Here is a 24,843-nt window from a genome sequence, read left to right as displayed (position 1 = left end):
GCTGGAATTAAAGGCGTGCGCCACCACCGCCCGGCTATTTTATTTTTTTAAGATTCACTTATGTATACAAGTGTCCTGTCTGCATGTATGTCTGCATGCCAGAAAAGGGTACCAGATCTCATTATAGATGGTTGTGAGCCACCATGTGGTTGCTGGGAATTGAACTAAGGACCTCTGCAAGGACAGCCAGTGCTCTTAACCTCTGAGCCATCTCTCCAGCCCCGTGTTTTTCTGGTTTTTAGAGATAATGTTTCTCTGTGTAGCCCTGGCTGTCCTAGAACTCACTCTATAGACCAGGCTGGCCTCGAACTCACAGAGACCCGCCTACCTCTGCCTCCCGAGTACTGGAATTACCACCACCGCCCTGCAAAGATACCAATTTTAAGACTGAAAAAATTCACAACCTTTTTTTAAAGTTGGTTTCCTGAACTACTTCAGATAATCTCTTTGGCCTGTGTCAAATAGGAGGGTACATACCTATCTTAAATTGGTTTCCTGAGCTAGGCTTCAGATAATCTCTTTAGCATCTTTTCTACCGTTACAAAATACAAAACAATTTCGTTTCCAGAGTAGCTGAGTTAGGTATAACTCCAAGGCGAAACTGGATTCCAGAATCGACCTCATTCCAGCATTCATTCCAGGACTAAGAATTTCCTTCTCCACATTTGGCTTCTGTGGCCCAGATAAACGATGGATTCTTGTGGGTGGTCCTTGCAAAGATCTCTCCCAGGAGGTGCCTTCTCGCCGCCTAATTACAGACACTGGAGGTCAGGCCGACTAAGTCCAGATTCGATGGCTGCTAAAATGCGACGCTGACCAGCTTTATGCAAAAGCATTTTTCAGACGTCCACAACCGTTCCTGAGGGACCTCGGAGCGAACGCCTTGGCTCGGGGGATGGACGACGCCCAGCACCCCTGGGTCAGTCCCCGGCGCGCCTGGCAATCGGCCATCCTGCTGGACCGGAGCCGGCGCCGCGCCGAACGTCGGACTGCGGAGGAAAGCCTACGTAGGACTGATGCTCTGGACACGCCAGCGGCCCACGGGAGACACTGATTGTCATCGCCAGACCCGGGAAACGGGCGGGGCGGAGGTGGCTCCCAGGGCGCATGCGCAGAGAGTTGGTTTCCTGGGCGTCGTTTGTGGAGTGGAAAGTCTCGCCTAGCGCCCGGCGTGCGCAGGCGCACACAGCGATCTCCATCTTGTAGGAGAGCCGGTTCCCGAGCGGGCCTCGGGGCGGGGCCGGGGGCGCGGCTAAATGAGGAGGGGAGGTTCGCCTGTCACTCACGGCTCGCCGCTGTCCCACTGCTCCCAAGTCCTCTGAGCTGCGAAGGTCATGCTGCCCAACACCGGGTAAGGGGACAGGGGGTGGTGGGTCGCGAGGTCGCGGGTGCTACCCGGCGGGCGCAGCGAGGGTCGGCGAAGCTGCGGCGCGCGCTGGAACTCCGGTGCGCGGAGGAGATTGAGTCGCTGGCACAGCGCGTGCACAGGAACCCAAAGTTGTGTCCTACAGGAGAACCCAAAGTTGTGAACTGTAGGGCGCAGCGCTGTTAGATACCCCATAGGGAGGGTCTCCGAGGGTAGGTGTCCCCGACACCCCAGTGTGGCCCCGACCTTGCCTTTAGCTTGGTCTGGTGACAGTATTGCGTTCAGCTTCTAGGTGAAAGGTCTCTGGGGACAGTTAATGACTTTAAACTTTCTGTTTGTTCTGTATGCTTGATTGTAGGACAGTAAAAGAATGGTGTGTTTTGAAAATGCTTTTCAAGTTAACTGCGAGTTAAAATGTTGCAATACAAATACCTTTGGGGACAGGTTTTTTTTTAATTTTTGTTTTTAACTTAAAGTGAAGTGTATTTACCCCAGTCTAGCCAGGCATAGTGGCATATGCTTTTAATCCCAACTGTAGGATCAAGACTCTCCTGGTCTACATAGTGAGTGCTAGGTCAACAAAGGCTACAGAATGAGATCCTGTCTACACCTCCCTTTCCTGCAAACCTCCACACATATATTAACACAGTTGTGCAGCCAATCGCCAGGACTTCTCAGTCTTGCAAAATCAAAACAAATACCTATTAAACAATGTTCCTCCAGTGTCTTTTGCCCTACTTAGTTCTTACCAAACTCAGGTGGGTCTACTGTGTTCTATAAAGTTTGGGTGTCTTATGCAAGTGACAAGCCCATTCTGGAATTAGCTTGACACATATAGCCAGCTAAAAAACTCAATAGTTCAAAAGGGTATAAATGAAAATCACTTAATCCTTAAATATCCAATTTCTCTCTGATATATCTGTATTCTTTGCATTTACAAACATATTTTGTACACCCTACAGGGACAGCTCCTACTTTTTAGAAAAAAGTAGCAAACTCCATTTTGGATTTGTGGTTTTTATCTGACATGTCTTGGCTATACAGAAGTTTCCAGTATGTGCAGCTCTTCCTTGTTCTCTTTAATGGTTGCGTATTGTTATTGAAGACCATCAGTTATTTAACCTGTTCCTTATTGTGGGGTACTAAGTCATTTCCAGTTGTTCTGTTATCTTTTATGTTGGTGTTGTTTTTATTCCATCTTTGCTTCCATTATTATTCTTTTGTTTTGTTTGAATGTAGTCTGGGCTGTCCTTGAACTTGTTATATAGACCAAGCTGGCCTTGAACTCACAGAGATCTTTCTGCCTTTGCCATGCCTAGCGGCTTCCTTATCCTTCTTCTATTTGTCTGCTTACACATAGATGAATGTACCATCTAGGATAAATGCTTGAAAACAAAATTGGTGGTTCGAGGAGAATATACATTTTAAAGGTTGACGTTGCAAGACAGAACCAGGAGGCAGAGGCAGATGTATGGATCTGTGAGTTCAAGGCTAGCCTGGAGGCAGAGGCAGATGTATGGATCTCTGAATTCAAGGCTAGCCTGGTCTACAGAGTTCCAGGACAGCCAGAGCTGTTATACAGAGAAACTCTGTCTCAAAAAAAAAAAAAAAAAAAAAAAAAAAAGAAAGAAAGAAAGAAAAGAAACAAAACAGACAGAAAGACATTCATCACCAAAAGGACTATGCAGTCAAAAGCATGAATGAGAGAACAGTATCCGACCTAGCCAGTCTCAGGTCTAAAGTTTCTAAAATAAATACTTCAGAGTAGCCAGAAAAGACAAAAACAAAACTTGAAGGAGGGGGGCTGGCTTTTCCAGATATTAAACTAGTTTATAAAACTAGAGTAATTGAAATAGTTCTAACACATGAGTAGGCAGAGTAAGTAACAAAGCATTTGATAATACAAATCCAGTGGGGAGAGGCTCTTCATTACAGGTAACTTTGCTTTTATGTTTTCACTAGCGAAGATGAGGCACTATGACCTCCAAAAGACATTTTCAATATCTGAGAAGATGGTGAGTGTCACAATGAAAGGAGATGCTATATAGCAGCTAAGGGAGTGGAGCCACTGATGCATGTGAACTGCTTGCAGGTGATACACAGCCCCTGATAACAGATTGTCCAGTCCAAAATGTCAGCTGTGCAGAGACTGAGAAAGTGGGGTCTAAAGCCATCTCTGTATCTTTTTATTTATCTGGTTGAACCAGTGAGCTCTTTTTGTTGACTATAATACTCATTGAACATGAATAAATATGCTTTTCTGAAGTCAGAATTATCACTCTGTTTTTTGTTTTTTTTTTTCGAGACAGGGTTTCTCTGTTGTAGCTTTGCGCCTTTCCTGGAGCTCACTTGGTAGCCCAGGCTGGCCTCGAACTCACAGAGATCCACCTGGCTCTGCCTCCCGAGTGCTGGGATTAAAGGCGTGTGCCACCACCGCCCGGCCACTCTGTTCTTTTAATGCTATTTTGTTTTTGTGACATGCCTGTAAGACCACACTCAACTAAGGTCTTTTGTTTAAGGTGGTATTCTAATCTATTATGGTCTTACACTGTCTTATTTGCTCATTTTGTGATGCTGGGGATTGAACTCAGGCATTCACTTGCCGCAGACAAGTTCTTCTAAGCTAAACTCCCCAGCCCTTAGTTTTATATTTTCAGTAAATATTTTATATTTTATGGCAAACATATATACATGTGTACTATATCCATATTTTCTCATCCGCCTAAGATTCATTTTGGCCTAGGAAGTAAGTTAGGAAGCCCATTTCATTTTGGTTTAGATGGCTTTCCCTGCTGTCAGCCAAATTGGCCTGATCATTTAATTCTTTTCCCTTAGGGTACTTTTATCACTATTATAAATGAAGATTTTGTGTGCATAGGGATCTGTTTCTAGACTCTGTCCTCTATTACCTAGTCTGTCTATACAAGTTTACAAACTATGTTAAAATCTGGAGAAGCCAATTGTCGTTTGGATTGTGTTTTAGAATCTTCCTGGCTATTCTTGGGTATTTAGTTTAGAAATTTTAGAATGTGAGCCTTGCTAATATATATTTACATATATTTTTTGTTTTGTTTTGTTTTTTCAAGACAGGGTTTCTCTGTGCAGCTCTGGCTGTCCTGGAACTCTCTCTGTAGACCAGGCTAACCTCGAACTCACAGGATGCAGAATTCACCTGCCTCTGCATCCTAAGTGCTGGGATTAAAGGCATGCTTTGCTGATATATATATTTTAAAGAAGTTGTTACTCTTTTTAAAAATGGTTTAAAATTTAATCACATTTACTGTAATTTTGAGAGACTCTTGGCAAATCAAAGTTTGGGTTGTCTCTGTATTTGCAGATTCTAGTCACCTGCCAGTGACATTGAGAACACCCTTGCCATGGGCATCCTGATTCTAATGCTCTGCAGCTAGAGGACTTTGTAGGATAGACCTGGCTGCCTCTGCTGCCCCTGTTGCCAATGCCCCAACCCTGGGTGAGCAGGAGTATGCCCTTTATCCTACTGGGATTCAGTCCAGCTGTGTTCCAGGCAGAGGGATAAGCCTGTAAATCAGCAGTTGGCAGACATTTTCATGGGCGTACCTAACATTAAACATCTCCTTATTTGTATTTTTTTTTTTTTTTTTTTTTTTTTGGTTTTTCGAGACAGGGTTTCTCTGCGTAGCTTTGCACCTTTCCTGGAGCTCACTTGGTAGCCCAGGCTGCCCTCGAACTCACAGAGATCCGCCTGGCTCTGCCTCCCGAGTGCTGGGATTAAAGGCGTGTGCCACCACCGCCCGGCTCTTATTTGTATTTTTTTATTTTATTTTCATGTATGTGTATCGTGAGTGTACAGTGCCCATGGAGCCTTTAAGAGGTATCAGGTTCTCTGGAGCTGGAGTTAGATTGTGAACTGCCTGATGTGGGTGCTCAGTATTGAACTCTGGTCCTCTGCAAGAGTGCCGAGCTCTCTAATCAACCTCTGAGTCATCTCTCTAGCCTCTAAACATCTCTTGAGTAGTTTGTGTATACTTTTTTTTTTTTTTTTTTTTTTAACACAGGGTTCACTGTGTAGTCCTGGCTGGCCTGGGATTCAATATGTAGACCAGGCTGGCCTTGAACTCACAAAGATCTCTTCTGCAGTGTGCCCTACCACAGCTAGCTTCTTATGTGCATGTGAGGTCGGAATTCAGATCTTCAAGCTTGGGGCAAGCTCTTCACTGACGGAGCCATCTCCTCGGGCCTCTGCATATCTGTCTCTTGTTCTTTGCTCTTCACTGACGGAGCCGTCTCCTCGGGCCTCTGCTTATCTGTCTCTTGTTCTTTGCTCTTCACTGACGGAGCCGTCTCCTCGGCCTCTGCTTATCTGTCTCTTGTTCTTTGCTCTTCACTGACGGAGCCGTCTCCTCGGGCCTCTGCTTATCTGTCTCTTGTTCTGTCTTACCGACAGAAGGACAGATGGCATCTTTGTTCTTCCCTTTGACATGAGTGAGAGCCTGGAAAAATTCTTTTCATTCTCTCACCTGGCTCTCAGGTCCTTGCCCTCCCTTGTCCTCATTTAGAGGAGTCAAGTCTCTGTCAGTATCTGGTTATGATTACCCCCAAATCTCAGTGATTCCTTTCTCTCCCTTTCCTCCCCTCTCCCCACCCCACTTCTCTTTCTTTCAGATAGAGTCTCTAACCCAAGTTAGCCTGGGACTTTCTGTATATCCCAGGCTGGCCTTGAACTTTTGGTAATTCTTTGACTTAACATTCCAAGAGCTGGGATTCCAGGTGTGTATCACTATGCTCAGCTTGGGATTTCTATTGTCACATGTCTAACTTGACAGTTTATTTTTTTTCCCTTATGGTACTAAGTATCAAACCCAGGACCTCATATGTACTAAAGCATGCACTGTACTACTGACCTATACCCATGTACTATTGACCTATACCCTCGACCTTTTTTGGCTTTTCAAGACAGGATTTTTCTGTGTAACAGCTCTGGCTGTCCTGGAACTCTGTCTGTAGACCAGGCTGGCCTCAAACTCAGAGATCCATTTGCCTCTGCCTTCCGGGTGCTGGGGTTAAAGGCGTGTGCCACCACTGCCCAGCTTTTTTTTTTTTTTTTTTAAGTTTTTGTTTTTTGTTTTTGTTTTGTTTTTCGAGACAGAGATTCTCTGTGAAACTGTCCTGGCTGTCCTGAAACTCACTCTGTAGACCAGACTGGCTTTGAACTCAGAGATCCACCTGCCTCTACCTCCAAGTGCTGGGGTTAAAGATGTGTGCCACTACGCTGTGCTTATCACACAGTCTCTTGTTGAACAAAAGCTAGGAGGTCAAGCCAGAGTCCGGGGGCTAGGGGGAATAGGAAGGAGTGCCCCAGAATTTCTGGTTACCTTTGAGGTTTTCTTTGATCCATAACAGTGTCATATAAAATATGGTGGTTGATTTGTAAGGGAAGAGACACATCAGCACGCCCCCCCCCCTTTTACAGTGGCAGAGATTGACCTCAGGATCCTGTGTACTCTGCCACTGAGCTAGGCGCCCTCCCTGATTTCAATTATTTGATTGGATTTAGAGTCACCAGGAGCCATGTTTCTGGGTGTGTCTGAAGGGGGTTTAAAGAGGGGTGGAGCTGAAAACAGAAGACCACCCTGAGTATGAGGAGAAGCACCACAGCATGGCGTGGGGCCTGGACTAAGCGAGAAGGGGAAAGGAAGGGTCAAGGAAGTGGGCAGCAGCACTGTCTCTGCTGCTTCCCGACTGCAGTCACACTGTGACCAGCACCCCACTTTCTCACCACCATGCCTGCCCTGCCATGCATCCCCTCAGACTGGGAGCCCTCAGAAACTCTTCGTTGCTTTTGAAAGATGTTTATTTTATGTGTGTCTATCTGTTTCCGGGTGTCTGTGGATGCCTAAGAGGCCAGAAGGGGGAGTAGGATCCTTTGAGCCAGAGTTGTAGGCATTCGTCAGCTGCCTGGTATGGTGCAGGCATCCAAATTCCAGGGATCCAAATTCCAGTCCTAACTGCTGAGCCAACTCTCCAACTCCTCTCATTGCTTTTAAAAGGCATTTTGTCACACTGAGACAAGAAACCAGTGCATAAGGGACAGTTTCACTGGTGTGTGAGAAGCTCTGGCACAAGTGACTGGAAGATGATCTCAGCAACATTTATTACACTATTGCTAAATGGTAGAGTGGATAACTTACAGTGTGTTCGTGTGTGGGATTTGTGTACTGATGAAAAATAACTATGGTTACGGCTAGCTCTCTAAACAGAATTACATATGTTATCAGTCTATTATACAGAGTTCAAAATGAGGCAAAAAGCCTAAATAGTGCATTGTTCAGACCATAGTTAGAAAGGATTTTTTGTAAAAGGTCAGCTAATAAATATTAGGTTTTATGAACCAAAAGGCAACATTGGAGATGGATGCATTTATATATATTAAGACATAAAAATAAATCTTCATAATATTTTTGTTGTGGATATTCAAAATAATTGGGCAGAATTTTTTTTTTGTAGTACAATATCTCATAAGAAGTTTTGAGAGTTGTTAGAGTGATCTAGCATTCTAGGATGTTATAACAAAGTACTACAAACTGGGGCTTAGGATTGGTATTTTCTGTCATTAAATTGGTTGCAAATGTTCATCTGGAAAGGCCATTCTTAGCTTCCACCCTTCCTCTACACACATTGGTAATGAGTTGGACTTGGCTTGTGGGCCATAATTGTCTGACCCTGGGTTAGATATAGATGCATAGGTATTGTATATTATTTTAAAAGAATGAATGTTAACATGTAAAGTAGTTTTTGCTTTGTGGGGTGGATGCTGGCAGCAGGTAGAGTTGGGGAATGTTTTAGTTATTTTGCATTGCTATGACTAAAATACCTCTCAGAAACAAGGATGGGAAGGCTCATTTTGACTCATAACTTTAGAGGGACTTAGTCCATCGTGTGTGTGTGTGTGTGTGTGTGTGTGTGTGTGTGTGTGTGTATGGGGTGGGGCAGCAGGGACGTGTGGAGGCTCCACATCACAGTGGACCAAGATGCAGAGAAAGGGGCAGGAAGTGGGGCCAGGTAGAACCTTCAAGGGCCTGCCCTTAGTGAGCGTCCCCAGCCAGCCTTCTGAAGGAGCACCCTAAAGAACTCCCCAGTTGAGAACAATTGTTAAAAAAAAGACTGTGGAGGATGTTTTGTTTTCAAACCATAACAGAGAGGTGGGCTGGTGGCTTTGGTACTACTCTGTTTCTTGGCTTGGTTAGTAGGTACACCATTGTCTGTTTCTATTTAGGCTTTATACACTCATTTTACATGTTTTTTTTTTTTATGTTTACTGTATTTTACTTTTCTGTCTCCTCCCCACTTCTTTACTTTGGTTTCTTCCCCTCACAGTGATTTGTGATGGTTTGGATTACAGTGTTTCCCAGAAGATGAGATTTTTGATTGCTTGATCTCCAGGTGGTGGTGTAGGGAAAGGGGGCTGGCTAAAGAAACCCACCCTGGAATGGAGGGTGGGCTGGGGTAAGGGGAGGAGTTGGGAGGGGGAGAATAGGGGAACCCATGGCTGATATGTAGAACTGAATGATATTGTAAAATAAAATAAAATAAAAAAATATATATATTAAAATAAATAAATAAATAAACTTGTAAAAAAGAAAAAAAAGAAACCCACCCTGACCCTGGAGCCCAGAACCAGTGAAAGAAACACAGCCTAGATCTGGAACCTGAGCCAGAGAAAGAAACACTTTATCCCTGAACCCCGAACAAAAGAAACATGCCCTGACTCTGAAACCAGTGCCAAAGAAACACACTTTGTCTCTAGAATCAGAACCAGTGAAAGAAATATGCCCTGACCTTAGAATTAGACCCAAAAAGCTAAGAAAGGCCAGTGAAAGAAACACAATTTGGCTCTGAAATCAGGACCATCTCTGCCCTGGACCAACAAAACTAACCAATTCCTGAGGAGAAAAAAAATAACCAATCCCTGGGCAGAAAATCTTCCCCTGGAAAAACTCTGCCCCTAAGAAATCCTATATAAACCACCCAGCCTGTTCAGTTGTGCCTGTTCTTTCCCACCCTAGTAGAGGCGGCCACTCTCCTGGACTCCTCCTTCCCAAATAAATCTCTTTCTCAAAAGAGTCTTGGGGCTGGGTGGTGGTGGCACGCACCTTTAATCTCAGCACTTGGGAGGCAGAGCCAGGCGGATCTCTGTGAGTTCGAGGCTAGCCTGGTCTACAGAATGAGATACAAAACAGGCACCAAAACTACATGGAGAAACCCTGTCTCGAAAAACAAAACCAAAACAAAACAAAACAAAATAAAAGAGTCTTGGGTGTGAAGATCTTCATTCGCCAGTGCAGAGAAGAACCTTGGTAAGACATCCTTTAGGAGCTGAGCAAGGTGGAGCAGGAAAGTAACAACTTTTTTGCCAGAGCCAGAGCAGGGGTTCCCCTTTAGCAGAGTGAAACAAAAGAAGCAACATTGTGGGCCAGAGAAGAAGCAGGGCTCTGCTGGGAAGCCCCCTTAAGGAGGGGCTAGGCAAAGCTCATCTGTAGTGGCTCTCCAAGAGAGGAGCAGGATTACTATATCCTGTGTGGAGACCATTCCCCACCACACCCCAACTCCAGGTATAGCCTGACTCCCGAACAGTCAAGATAAAGATACCTTCCCTCCAGGGCTGAGCTGTCCTAGCAGCTTGAAGTATCCGGGATACCTTCCCCTCCAGGGCTGAGCTGTCCTAGCAGCTCGAAGTATCCGGGATACCTTCCCCTCCAGGGCTGAGCTGTCCTATTGCAGCTCCAGCTGCCAGAGCTGTCCTAGCAGCTCCAGGTGTCGCCTGACGCCCTGAACAGTCAGGCCACCTTTCCCCCAGAGTTGCAACACTCACTTACAGGTGGTGCTGTTTAGTAGGTTTAGGATATATGGCCTTGTTGGAGGAAGTATGTCACTGGGGTGAGCTTCGAGGCTTCAAAGCCAAGCTACCATTTCCAGTTTGCTCTCTGCTTCCTCTGTAGTTACAGTGTGAACTCCCAGGCTGCTGTTCAGCCATTAGGCCTGCCTGCTGTGACAGTAGCACCTTTCCCCTCTGGCACCGTAAAACCAAATAAACCCTTCCTCGTCTCTAAGTTGCTTTGGTCATGGTATTTTATCACAGAAACAGGAAAGCAACTGATACATGATTATTCTTTATTTCAAAATCGCCCTCCCTGCACCTGCGATGCCTACGCGGGTGTAATCCCCCAGGACCTGCAGGAGCCTCCTGTTCATTTGTTACAGACTCACCTATCTAGTTATCACCTTTCTAGTTGTCACCTAGCAGCAGGATAAGTAGAAAATTCAGTGTGAAGATGGGAGGAACAGAGAATGAAATGGGAGCTGGGGATGTCAGGATATTTGAACCAGGGTTATTTCTGGTCAGCTGTTCTTGCCCCTTTTAGGCTTGTTTAACAGCTTTACTGAGACGTAATTCTTACACCCATCATCAGTCAGTGGGTCTCTATCTGCATAGAAAAAAATAGGCCCCACAATCAGTTTAGAACCTTTGTCATCCCAGAAAGAAGTTCCTAGGCCTCAGCTGTTGGCTCCCAAACCCTCCCACTCCCACTCCGGGCAGCCACTGGAGTCTCTACAGGTTCAACTGCTCTGTCCACATCATATAATGGAATCTTAAGTGATCTGTGTGATTAGATGGTTTGTCCATACTGTAGTATATCTTAGTAATTCATTCCATTTCATTACTGAACACTATTCCATTGTGGGGGTAAACCACTTATATTTATCCATTCATTAGTTAATCCATATTTGCATTTTTCCACTCTAGCTACTATTTTTAGAGAATTTTTTAAAGATCAAGTGTTATGTATTTAGTGTAGAAAATTAGAAAAGTACTATAGACTGTAAAGAATAAAAATTTATGTGTAAGTCTGCCACTCACAAATAAGCCTTGTTGACAGGCATAGTGGTATATGCCTGTATCCCAGCTCTTAGAAGGTAGAAGCAGGAGGATTAGGGGATCAAGGCCAGCCTGTGCTATATGAGACTGTCTCCAAACAACAACAAAAGTCTCAGGCTAGCGGATGAGTCTTTGGGTAAAGGTGCCTGCTGGGTAAGCCTGGGGACCTTGGGTTTAAATCTCCAACTCCCCTGTAAAAGAGCTGGGTATGGGTACAGTAACCTGTAACCTGACACTCTGTAACTCTGCCATGGGCAGAGGCAGAGCATCCTGGGGTTATATACAGCTAGCTTGCTATAGGCCTAGCTTCAGGCTCACTAGAGACCCTGTCTCAAGAGAACTGAAGTAGAGAGTGATGAGAGAAGGGTACCTGAGGTCCTTCTCTGGTCTCTGTGGATCCACTTAGGCACATACATCTGCACACATACATCCTACACACCACACACAGCCTTGCGAATACTTTTCCCATGGAAAAAAATGCATGTCTTCTCTTTAAGATGTACTTTGTATTTGAGCAGATTTTGTTTGCAGATCTCAGATAAGATTGGCCAGCTGTAACTGTCATAAATAATTTATGGAGAGATGGCTCAGAGGTTAAGAGCACTGCTTACTCTTCCAAAGGTCCTGAGTTCAATTCCCAGCAACCACATGGTGGCTCACAACCATCTGTAATGAGATCTGGTGCCCTCTTCTGGCCTGTGGGGATACATACAGACAGAACAATGTATACATAATAAATAAATCTTTAAAAAAAAATTTATCAGTTGTATGCAGTGGAAATATAGCGGAGTTATAATCTGTCGGGTGGGGGTGTAGAGGAAATCATGAAAATGCATGTGAGCTGGTATAAATAAAAGCGTGAAGTCTCTAATAGGGTCCCCTTTGCTCCGTTTAGGAAGCTAGCGGGATGCACGGTTTTCATCACCGGTGCAAGCCGGGGCATTGGCAAAGCTATCGCGTTGAAAGCAGCGAAAGATGGAGCAAATATTGTCATCGCTGCGAAAACCACCCAGACGCACCCGAAGCTCCCAGGCACGATCTACACTGCTGCTGAGGAAAGTGAGTGTGACAACTGCCTCTTCACGGACTCTCCTTACAGTGGTTTTGGTGCATCATTTGCTGTAGAGCTTGGTTTGAGCTATTTGAAAGTTACTTTAAAAGTAATTGTGTTCAGGGCTGGTGAGGTGGCTCAGCAGGTAAAGAAAGGTGCCTGCTGCCATGCCCAACAGCCTGCGCCAGATCCCCAACCCGCGCTGTGGAGGCGACTTGCTTGTGCATGTTATAGCATGTGCGAGTGCATTACAATAAACTAAGTAAATGGTGATGCACATTTTAATCCCAGCACTTAGGAGGCAGAGGCAGGTGGATACCTGTGAGTTCCTGGCCAGCCTGGTCTACAGAGTGAGAACCAGACCAGCCAAGGCTACATAGTGGAACTCTGTCTCAAAAATAAATAAAAAAAATTGTGTGTTTAAAAAGTATTTATTTTGTTGCCAAGAGAGGGAGTTCTCTCCATTTTTTTCACCGCTAGCTCTTTTGAACACTATGAGAGATTCTAGGATAGTTATATCTCAGAACTGGGACTGTAAGTTAGAGATGCAAGGTCCAGGGTTCTATACTGGGAAAAAAATCATTTCTTTACAACAGTTATTCTTGGGTGGAGGTGGAGGTAAAGCGCAAGTGGAGAGGAGACGCTGACGGTAGGATGGGGTGAACATTTTGTTTTTAGAGGTGTTTATTTTGTGTGCATTAGTGTTTTGCCTGCATGTATGTGTGTGCACTGTTCATGCCTAGAGCCCGCAGAGCCCCAGCTGGTTGGGTTAGTCAGTCTGTCTGTTGTGGTTATAAGACCCTGTAATGTATCTCAATTTCTCTGGAAACGGGGAACTTTTTCTTTGGACTACTGTTGCATCAGAACGAAGGTGTAATTATACATACTTTGATGCTTTTTTGTTTGCTTTTCTGTAGTTGAAGCCGCTGGAGGCAAGGCCTTGCCATGTGTTGTTGACGTGAGAGATGAGCAGCAAATCAACAGTGCAGTGGAAAAAGCTGTCGAGAAATTCGGAGGTAGTCCCTTGATTCTGACATACTTACTGAGCATTGAGAAAACAGAGCTGTAACCACCTCCAGGGAGGCCTGAACCATGGGAGTATGTGGCCCTGTTTATGCTGTTTTTCCTATACCTGCATACCTGTGATAAATGTTATGGAAACTAGGCCCAGTCAGAGATGAACAATCGCGGTAAAATGGAGCAGTGAGAGGAACGGAATGAGTCACGTGACTGCGGTCACTTCCTTTTGTTGCAACCTGAAGTTGGGGTATATAACTCACTGAAGCCAACTGGTTGATAGCCTGAGCTTCTTGTAACTTCTTCACAAGTCACAGATGGTTGTTCTCACCTTAGATGTAACTAGCAACCTCTGAATAGCAATATTTTCAATGAAGTATTTTTACCATTTCACTGAAATTTTCACTTGTTATTTTTGTTGAGCATATAACTGAAAAGATATATTGCATATAGGTAGAAACTGAATAGAGTACACAGAAATTGGAATTATTTTAGGTGTGTGTGTGTGTGTGTGTGTGTGTGTGTGTGTGTGTTTCTGTATATGAGTCACTAAAAAGTCTTGTTTGGAATTTGAAACTCAAGATCATTCTTTTTCCACAGTTTCCAATACCAGAAAGGAGCCCTTCCCTTAAGAAAGGAGCTATGGCTGGGCAATGGTGGCACACACCTTTAATCCCAGCACTTGAGAGGCAGAGGCAGAGGCAGGCAGATCTCTGAGTTCAAGGCCAGCCTGGTCTACAGAGTGAGTTCCAGTACATCCAGGGCTACACAGAGAAACCCTGTCTTGAAAAACCAAAAAAGATAAAAGAAAAGGAAAGAAACAAAGGAGCTGTGTGGAAAGAGAGACTAGTATTCTTGGAAAAGTCATAGGTCAGAGAGTACTAGAGAGGATTTGACCCAAGGTTCCTGGACCAGTGAGAGAAGACTGATACTTAGGGATTGTAACTACAGCTTGGAAGGACTAAGCTTTCTTATGGTTCTCCATAGAGCTCTGGTAATTGGCTGTATCTCCACTGTGCCTATTTGTGAATCAGCTGAGGGATCAACCATGGACGAAATGTTTTGTGTATATGAGGGGCGGGGATGACTCTGACTTGCATTAAAATGGAACTGATTTCTTTGGAAACAGGAATTGATATTTTGGTGAACAATGCGAGTGCTATTAGCTTGACCAACACATTGGATACTCCTACAAAGAGAGTGGACTTGATGATGAGTGTGAACACCAGGGGCACCTACCTTACGTGAGTCACAAACAAGAATGTGGGGAAGGATGTACTATTGTGTTCTCAGAGAACTTACTTACATATAAACAGATGAGACCAAACAGCAGTACAATTTAAAATCTACTTGGTATCTAATTAAGCTAATGATATTAGTATCTGTCCTAGTTAGGGTTACTATTACTGTGATGAAACACCATGACCAAAACCAAGTTGGAGACAAAGAGTTGAATTGGCTTACACTTCCACGTCGTAGTCCATCACTGAAGGAAGTCAGTCCAGGAACTCAAACAGGGCAGGAACCTGGAGGCAGGAGTAATGCAGAGGCCACGACCACTATCCCAGGGGGGACACCACCCACAATGGGCTAGGCCCGCCCATATTGGTCATTAATTAAGAAATGCCCTACATGCTTCCTTCGCCAGATCTTATGGAGGCATTTCTTATTTCAGGTACCCTCCTCTCAGATGACTTTGGCTTGTGTTAAGTTGACATTAAACTGGCCAGCACGGCGTCTAAGTGTGGTGCTGAGAGTTTTCAATATGATGTATAAGACAGAGCTTGTTGTTATGAAAAGTGTGATGTGGGTTTGTAAAGTTATTGGCCTTGCTGGCTAGCAAATTGCATTTTTATAGATTACAAGAGAGCTGATGTTTTTGATGTAAATGAAATGAACTCCTTCCTCTGATTGCAAAGTATGGTCGTATTGTTAGAATGGACTCAGTTTTTTTTCTATTGATTGGTTGAGTGCAATTTTAGTTTTAATGAAAATCAGTTATAATATTGTTTGCCTGTCCTCATTTCACCTTTATAAAAGTGAAACACTGGGCTAAAGAGATGGCTCAGAGGTTAAGAGCATTGGCTGCTCTTACAGAGTTCCTGAGTTCAATTCCCCATAACCACATGGTGGGTCACAACCATCTGTAATGAGTTCTGGTGCCCTTTTCGGGCATGTAGACATGCATGCAGGCCGAACACTGTATATATAATAATAAATAAATAAATCTTTTTTAAAAAAAGTGAAACACCTTTAGGAATGAAAAATAGTTTGCACAAAAACTCTGTAGTGGTATTGATTGTATTTGGTGTATAAACTGGAGTGGCTGAGCATACCTTTAATCCCAGCATTTGGGAGGCAGAGACAGTTGAATCTCTTTAGTTCAAAGCAGCCTGTTCAACGGAATGAATTTTGAAACAGCCAGGGCTACACAGAGAAACCCTGTCTTAAAAAACCAAAATGGAAAAAAAAAATGTTGGAATTGGTAACAATTTTGTATTTGGAAATCATAACAGTTAAACAAACAAACAAACAACAACAACAACAAAAAAAAAAACCTGACCAGCCAGGCGGTGGCAGCACACGCCTTTAATCCCAGTGCTCAGGGAGGCAGAGGCAGATGGATCTCTGTGAGTTCGGGGTCAGTCTGGTCTACAGAGCAAGATCTAGGACAGGCAGGACTGTTTCACAGAGAAACCCTGTCTTGAAAGACAAACAAACAAACAAAAACTGACCTAAAAGAAGAATGATTTAGGTCACAACCCCCCTTTTTTTATTTCTGTGCTGGGGCTTGAACCTTATTTTTTATGCATCATAGACAGATGCTCTACAACTGAACTACAGCCCCAACCTCAAGAATTTCTCTTGTACTTTTCAGACACGGTCTCCCTATGCAGCTCAGGTTGACCTGGAACTTGCAATCCTCCTGCCTCAGCTTCTTAAATGCTGGGATTATAGTCATGTATTGCCATGCTTGATGCCCTTAGATGTTCTTGAATATGAATTAAAGCGATAATTGAGCTACAATATGTTGTTTAGCTATACGATTTATGACTTTAATACTTAAAATTATGAAAATATTGGTTATAAATCTCTTATAAAATAAACAATGTATTTCAGTAAGCAGTTAAAAATAAAATTAGCCCTTAAAGGGGCACATACCTATAGTCTCAACACCCAGGAGGCAGATGCAGTGGGATTGCTCCATGTTCAAGGCTAGATTGGACTACACAGTGAATTCTAGGCCAACTTAACCTATGTAGTGACACTTTGTCTCAAAAAGCAAAAAGAAAAAAACAGTAATCAAAGCCAAAGCTCTCAATTACATATTGCTCTTAAAGGCACATTGCATTTTGTATCAGTAAAATAAACTAGCATATGTGATGCCACTCCTAACAGTGGTTTTTTTTTTTTTTTTTTTTATTTTTAAATTTTTTTCTTTTCTTTTATAATTTAATTTAATTTTACATATCAGCCACGGATTCCCTTGTTCTCCCTCCTCCCAGGCCCCCCCTTCCCCTCAGTCCACCCCCATTCTCATCTCCTCCAGGGCAAGGACTCCCCTGAGGATTGAGTTCAACCTGGTAGATTCAGTCCAGGCAGGTCCAGTCCCTTCCTCCCAGGCTGAACCAAGCATCCCTGCATAAGCCCCAGGTTTCAAACAGCTAACTCATGCAGTGAGTACAGGACCCGGTCCCACTGCCTGGATGCCTCCCAAACAGATCAAGCTAATCAACTGTCTCAAAAAATATGGAACGCTTCACGAATTTGCATGTCATCCTTGCACAGGGGCCATGCTAATCTTCTCTGTATTGTTCCAATTTTAGTATATGTGCTGCCGAAGCAAGCACACCATAACAGCTTTTTATTTCATGTTCAACGTATGCATATCTGAAGTATCTCATCTGAATCCTAGGATCAGTCCTAGACAGTGGGGGGTATTACCCATTTTATTGTAACATTCTGAGAACTAGAATGCTGATTTACCCAGTGGCATACAAAAGGGAAGAAGCAGGATTTGAACCTATGACTGTCTGACAGGTATATTAACTGCTTCTGGAAATTGTGAGTGTGTGTTTGGATGGGAGACTTTGGGACAGTTGTGGTTAAAGATATCCTCAGTTGAGCATAAAACTAATAAAGAACGGATTTGATTTTTGGCCATTAAGCAAGTCATGTGGTCAGGACATGAAGCATGGTTTCAAGCATGAAAACCAGTTCCTTTTATTATTTTCAGTCTAGAAAACAAAAGTACTCTGCAAACAAGATGTACCAGATAGGCGACTGAGCAGTTTCAGTTGCTCTGTCGAAGTATTTAAAACATAAGCTATTGGAGCTGAGAGATGGCTCAGAGGTTAAGAGCACTGGCTGCTCTTCCAGAGGTCCTGAGTTCAATTCCCAGCAACCATATGGTGGCTCACAACCATCCATAATGAGATCTGGTGCCCTCTTCTGGCCTGCAGGCATTCATGCAGGCAGAACACTGTATACGTAATAAAGTAATAAATCTTAAAAAAATATATATTAAAAAAAAAATAAAACATAAGCTATTGACTTGACTTGTGTTTCTTTCTTTTTCAGATCCAAAGCATGTATTCCTTTTTTAAGAAAGAGCAAAGTAGCTCATATTCTCAATCTCAGCCCACCCTTGAACCTAAATCCTCTGTGGTTCAAACAGCACTGTGGTAAGTGTTAGCTGAGGGGATAGTTTGGTTGGCTCATTTGTTTTGAATTAATCAGTGTATTTATTCTGTAATCACAATCTGGATGTAATACTGAATATTGAATGTTCTGCTACATCAGTGATCAAGATAGTAAATTCTTTTTGTTTGTTTTTTTTTTTTTTTGAGACAGGGTTTCTCTGTATAGTTTTGGTGCCTGTCCTGGATCTCGCTCTGTAGACCAGGCTGGCCTCAAACTCACAGAGATCTGCCTGGCTTTGCCTCCCGGGTGCTGGGATTAAAGGCGTGTGCCACCACTGCCTGGCTCAAGATAGTAAATTCTTAATCATTTATCTGTAATTCAAAAGTTTGAAGTATAATTTCCACTTGATATAATTCACAGGTCTTAATGGTTTTATTTAATGAATTCTGGCAAATATGTATACTGTGTAACTACTCAAGTTATACAGATTTCCACCACTTTTTGTGTCTCAGTAGGTGTGTTGTTTACATGTAATTTGTTAGAGTTGAAAATATGAAATACTTTACTTTTCATAACAAAGGAATGACGTAAGGCAAATGTGGTTTACAAGAGCTGTGCATCGCACCTCACTTAAAGCAGTATCAAATACTTAGTCCTTATTCATTTGTATTTAGGAAGTCACTGGGGTAGGAACCCACAGAGCAAGACTAAAGCTGTTCTCTAGTTGATGAAGTTCAGTCAATTGGAAGCCTTTATTTTTTAAATTTGTGTGTGTGTGTGTGTGTGTGTGTGTGTGTGTGTGTGTGTGTCTATGTGCATATGAGTGCAGGTGCCATTAATGGCCAGAAAGGCATCAGATTCCCTGGAGCTGGAGTTTCAGGCAGTTGGGAGCTGCCTGACATGGGTGCTGGGAACTGAACTCAGGTCCTCAGCAAGAACAGTGTGCACTTAACTGCTGGACCATCTCTGCAGCCCGATTACCTTTTATTTTGTGGTGTTGGAGAACCTATTCTACCACTAAGTTACACCATACCTGTGTGGTTGAGTTGTGAGTGAAACTCTCTCTAAATAATCACCTCAGTCTTCATTTGTTTGCTTGCTTTGTTTTTGAGTTAGGGTCTCACCATGGAGCTCTGGCTGTCCTGGAACTTGCTATGTAGATCCAGCACTCACATCAGGCAGCTGTAACACCAGCCCTGGGGCATCTGACAACTTGGGTCTCCTCCAGTACTCAATGGCACACACAGATGTATGCATAATTAATACAAATATAGTCTTTAAAAACAAACAAACAGCACCAGCATATTTGGTCAGATGTGAACCATACTCCTAATACCTGGGAGACTGAGGCAGGAGAATCAGGAGTTCAGAGTCATTCTTGTCTACATAAAGAATTATCTTATGTATTTTGTATTTCAAAAAGAATTGTCAAAAATTTACCAGGGAGAAAATATTAACAGAAAGTTGGTTGTTTCTACTCAAAGACTTGTTTTTCAGTTATATTATTATCTTTGTGGTTTCTTTCAGCTTATACCATTGCCAAATATGGCATGTCTATGTGTGTGCTTGGAATGGCAGAAGAATTTAGAGGTGAAATTGCAGTCAATGCCTTATGGCCTAAAACAGGTTTGTACTTAAATCACTTAATTTGATTTGTAACTCTCCTCCACACCAGGCTCGAACCCAGTGTCTCACTCTAGGTGAGCGTTCTGCCAGTGAGCTAGTTCTTTAGCCCTGTCCTGGACAACTTGTGAAGCATCTCAGGTCACCTGACTTTATGTTTTTTTTATATAATCTTTTTATATTTTATTTTATTTTTATGTGCTTTTGTGGTTTTTGCCATGGGTGTCGGGGACCCCTGGAACTGGAGTTAGCCCTTGGGAGCCACCATGTGGGTGCTGGGAATTGAACTCATGTCTTCTGGAAGAGCAGACAGTGCTCTTAACCTCTGAGCCATCTCTCCATCCCCTTGACTTTATGTTTACTGTACATCATAACAGTCCGTCATCGTCCAGCTCCCAGCTTTAACTAAGTGGCTGACTCTTTAGCCAGCAGCTATGATGGGAGCATAATGCTAGAACATATGGAGAGTCTCAGGACATGGTTTCAGCAAATTCTCTTAGATTTCTCAGATTGAAAGGCTAATTAAAGAAGTGGTAGTTGAGTTAGGTTTATACACATGACTGTAGTCCTAGATACCCTGGAGGCTGTGCCAGAAGAATCACTTGAGCGTGGGAGTTCATAGCTAGTATGCCAGAAGGTAGTAATGTTTGTAAAAACTGAAGCAAAATTGGGTGTCTCTGGCATTGAAGAGAGAAGCTTTTAACTTGTATTTATTCATTTATTTTACTTTTTTGAGGCAGAATCTCTCTATTACATAGCTCTGGCTTTCCTAGAATTCACTATGTAGACCAGGCTGGCCTTCAAACCACAGAGATCCACCTGTCTCTGCCTCTGAGTGCAGGGAGGCACCCAGCCAGGTTTTACCTTCTAGTAGGGTAGAAAGGTTTCACCTTTTTGAGAATGTGGGTTTTGAGCAAAGATTTGGAAGTGATTGAAGTTAGCCTTGTGGCTGAGAGAAAAGTGTTCAAGAATACAGCCAATACAAAATTCCTGTGGATGGAAATGTCTGGTCTCAGGATCCAAGAGCAGGGACAAGACCAGTGGAGCTGAAGTGAGACAAAGTAGTAGGAATGATGGTCTGATATTGATGAGGAAATGGAGGCAAAACAGGATTTTACTGAGTAAATGAGTGTTGAGGCTGGATGCTGAGGAAGCAAAAGGAAAAGCCATTTGGAGGTTACTGAAATAACATAATGTAGTCACTGACGGGATGACAGTGACCATGACCCGGTGGTGGTGGTAAAGGAGGGAGAGGTCAGTGCTGAGGTAATCTGAAGGTGGTGCCAGCAGGGTCTCCTGGTGGGCTGGATGTGGTATGAGAGAGATAAGGAAGCATCATCGATGACTACAAGACTTCTGAGGGAAAGTAACCACAACAGTGGGCTGCGTGATGAGATGGAGAAAGTTATAGATAGAGAAGGGTAGATAGCAAGATTAGGACTTAACTGGGGACATTGTGTTGGAGCATCCAGATGGAGATTAATGGTAGGCAACTGAGCCGACGAGTCTGAGGGTTAGCTGTAAGCATTTATGGATTATCAGCAATGAATGGTAATATTGGTAATATGATGGTCTCAAGATTATGTGACATCTGAGAAGCAGAGAAAGGACTATGTCATTGTAACATGAATGGGTTCTAAAGAAGGACTCCACAGGTAAGGTAGGAAGAAACTCATGGTATGAAGTCTTGAAGGCAGGCCACTTACAGGAAGTGTCACAAGAGGAAATGATCAATTGTATTAATGTTGCTAATAGGTCTTACAAGATTAGGATTCACTATTAGTTTTGATAATATGTAAATCTCCTTTATATCACTTACAACATTTATAACTTATTGATTACTTTATAAGTATTGTTGTCTAGTGCCTTCCTTAGTTGAATGGAAACTTCTTGAAGATGAAGACCGTGTCTTTTGAGTCTGTAGTATAGTAGTAGTTTCTGGTCAGGACCACCAGCCCACAAATAATGACACAGAGACTTATTATTAATTATGGAGTTCGGCCTTAGCTTATGCTTGTTCCTAACCAGTTTTTATAACTTAAATTAACCCACATTTTTTCATCTACATTCTGTTGCATGGCTTGTTACCTTATCTCTCTGTACTGCCCATTCTGCCTCCTCTGTGTCTGGCAGGTGACTCTGCCTTCTTCCCAGAGTTCTCTCTCTGCATGTAAGTCCTGTCTATACCTCCTGCCTAGCTATTGGTCATTCAGCTTTTTCTTTTCTTTTTTTTTTCTTTTTTCTTTTGGTTTTTCGAGACAGGGTTTCTCTATGTAGCTTTGCGCCTTTCCTGGAACTCACTTAGTAGCCCAGGCTGGCCTTGAACTCACAGAGATCCGCCTACCTCTGCCTCCCAAGTGCTGGGATTAAAGGCGTGCACCACCACTGCCCGGCCATTCAGCTTTTTCTTACACCAGTCACAGCAATATATGCTCAAACAGTATACAGCTATCCCACAACAGTCCATCTTATTGTAGTCATTGTAGATTTCAGTGAAATTTTTTAAGTATGTTATATATATGGATGTTTTATCTGCATGTACATCTGTATACCAGAATAGTGCATTGGATCCCAGGAGACTACAGTTAGAAATGTTTGTCAGCTGCCATGTGGGTGCTGGGAATTGAACTCAGGACCCTGGGAAGAGCAGTCAGTGCTTTTAACTGCTGAACCATCTCTCTGAAGTCCTAGATTTCAGTGAATACTGATAAATAGTCAGTGGATGAAAGAGTGTGCAGTATGCCTGCCTTCTGCTTGCTCTAAAGTAGACATTCTGTATACAGCTTGTATAATAGGTAGACATTGTACAAAAGGAAGGATGGAGGGTATTATCAGGATTGAAAGGATTTGCTGAGGTCTTTGCTTTAGCTCTGAGGTATTTGTTGTAGGCGGTTTACTAGACACCTCGGAGCCAGTGTTATCATTAGGTCCTAGACATGATAACATTATTGAATTTACAGTTGTGTTCCTTGTGATGCATGATATGAGGAGTTACATCTAGAGCACTTTTGAACACAGAAGGAGGGTCACATAGCCCATGTTAACGAGCTAAAGAGTTTCAGGTGGAGGTGTGAATGGAAATATGATCTCCAGAGGATGTTGGGGTTAGCAGGAAGGAAACTAGGAAGACATTCACGGACAGCAGGAACAACAGGCACAACAGCAGGATCACGTGCAGCACAGCAAACCTGTGTGTACAGTGGACTGCCTGGAGATTGAGGAGGTGCGTGGATAATGCGTTGTGGGCTGCCATGTCCCAGGCATTTGAGCATCTGCAGTACTGCAGGTTGCTGGGCGGAGGGGGTGGGGATGAGTGACCTGGACTGTGGTCTAGTATGCCAGCTTAAGCAACCGGATCTTTTTTCTCACTTGGCACAGAGGATTAAACACGGGCCTCACCTGTGGTAGGCAAGTACTCTATTAAGAGTTCCTTCCCTAGCCTGGCAGCTTGAAGTTCAAGCTAGTCAGTAGAGGGCTATCGGAAAAAGTTTTAAAGGGAGAGTAATAATAAGCAGAGGGGGGATAGGAGCAGTAAAGCCATACAGTGTCTATGGAGGACACTTGGTCTGACATGGTGAGTGAGTTATAGAGGAGGCGGGACGGTTACCCAGACTACTGCATTATTCCTGAGTGAGGGGAAATGGAAGGAGACTCAGGAGGGTAGCTGTGCTCCAGGCTGGGGTGAGGTGTCTGTTCTAAAAACACCTTCCCTGTGTGTAAAGACTATGTAACTGGAACCAGGAGTTTCCCCTGGCTGCCTTTCAAGGACATGGGGTTTCATCCCACTTAGTGCATGGACACCAGGTAACATATTATTATAACAGCAGTGTCCCAGCTGCCTGCCGACCTTGGCGGGCACACCATTGCTTCTCCACACTGGCAGCCGTGCCCTCCTGGCTGTGGTACTTTGCCTCTGATGAATTTAGCGTATACGGAGAAGGGATTGGGGGCAGGAAGTTCTAGTGTTTTCTGGAAGGAGGATCTCAGGCTCTTAGCTAAGTTGTTTCCAGGACTGTGATTTTTTTTCTTCTTCTTACAAGATCTTTTCATGGTTTCTGCTAAGTAGAGGGAGTGGCTGGACCAGAGTGGTGGGAACAGGAAAGTCCACTTTGGAGCAGATTTTTATGCAGGTGTGTGTGGTGTGTGTATGTGTGTGTGTGTGTGGTGTGTGTGGTGTGTGGTGTGTGGTGTGTGTGTGTGTGGTGTGTGTGGTGTGTGTGTGTGTGTGTGTGGTGTGTGTGTGTGTGTGGTGTGTGTGGTGTGTTTTGTGGTGTGTGGTGTGTGTGTGTGTGTGTGTTGTGGTATGTGTGGTGTGTGGTGTGTGTGTGTGTGTGTGTGTGTGTGTGTGTGTAGGGAGGGGGTGGCCATGTAGTAACTGCTTTGGTAATGGCAGCAGAGAGGAGGGTCACCTCCAGCCTTGTCATTGTTTTTTTTTTTTTTTTTGGTTTTTCGAGACCGGGTTTCTCTGTGTAGCTTTGCGCCTTTCTTGGGACTCACTTGGTAGCCCAGGCTGGCCTCGAACTCACAGAGATCCGCCTGGCTCTGCTTCCCGAGTGCTGGGATTAAAGGTGTGCGCCACCGCCGCCCGGCCCAGCCTTGTCATTGTTTAGACACTGGCGGTACAGTGACAAATGAGAAACAGGGCCCACGTTTTCTAATGCAGAGGGCAGAGATGGAAACAGAGGAAGGGAGCTTCGTATTTTAGAGAGGAAGCTGAGGTCCAGAGGGTCGCAGTGGCTTACCAGAAGTCACGGTCCAGTCGGTGTAGAAATCCTCTTCGCCTGTCGTTCAGCTTGGTGCCTTTTTGTTAGCCCTTACTGGCTTTTTTTTTTTTTTTTTTTTTTTTTTTTGTTTTTCGAGACAGGGTTTCTCTGTGTAGCTTTGCGCCTTTCCTAGAACTCACTTGGTAGCCCAGGCTGGCCTCAAACTCACAGAGATCCGCCTGCCTCTGCCTCCCGAGTGCTGGGGTTAAAGGCGTGCGCCACCACCGCCCGGCCCCTTACTGGCTTTTTAAACTCTCAAGACTGCTGTACAAATTCTTGAACATTCTAAATGAGAACTCTAAGGAGGTTTGCTGTGCTTCTCATGAAGGATTTCTGCATGTGCAGTCTGTGTTGAGGAACAGACGTCTTTGCTTGCTTGTCTCCTTGATTTTGTGCTGAGTAAGGACATGTTTGTTTTGTTGTCTCCCTGGTTCTGTCTATAGAACATCTAGTGAATTCCTTA

General features: G+C 43.8%; 1 protein-coding gene and 1 non-coding gene across 2 annotated transcripts in view; one reads left to right on the top strand and one right to left on the bottom strand.

The window, feature by feature from the left end:
• The first annotated feature begins 1,229 nt into the window (after positions 1-1,229).
• Hsdl2 (hydroxysteroid dehydrogenase like 2) overlaps positions 1,230-24,843 on the top strand; it is a 45,792-nt gene continuing 22,178 nt past the window's right edge. Inside the window, exons 1-6 of the mRNA XM_028856429.1 lie at positions 1,230-1,351; positions 12,178-12,341; positions 13,251-13,349; positions 14,480-14,594; positions 17,932-18,035; positions 19,522-19,620. Coding sequence (XP_028712262.1) covers positions 1,335-1,351; positions 12,178-12,341; positions 13,251-13,349; positions 14,480-14,594; positions 17,932-18,035; positions 19,522-19,620 — 598 coding nt within the window. The 5' untranslated portion in view covers positions 1,230-1,334. The remainder of the gene's footprint in view (positions 1,352-12,177; positions 12,342-13,250; positions 13,350-14,479; positions 14,595-17,931; positions 18,036-19,521; positions 19,621-24,843) is intronic.
• Positions 17,095-17,201, bottom strand: LOC114682531. The gene has a single exon (XR_003733052.1). It is a non-coding gene; the product is annotated as a U6 spliceosomal RNA (small nuclear RNA).

The sequence above is a fragment of the Peromyscus leucopus genome, chromosome 2, assembly GCF_004664715.2.
Source record: "Peromyscus leucopus breed LL Stock chromosome 2, UCI_PerLeu_2.1, whole genome shotgun sequence".
Classification (NCBI taxonomy): domain Eukaryota; kingdom Metazoa; phylum Chordata; class Mammalia; order Rodentia; family Cricetidae; genus Peromyscus; species Peromyscus leucopus.
Note: the sequence above shows the minus strand (reverse complement) of the source record. Positions and strands in the feature narration are given on the sequence as shown.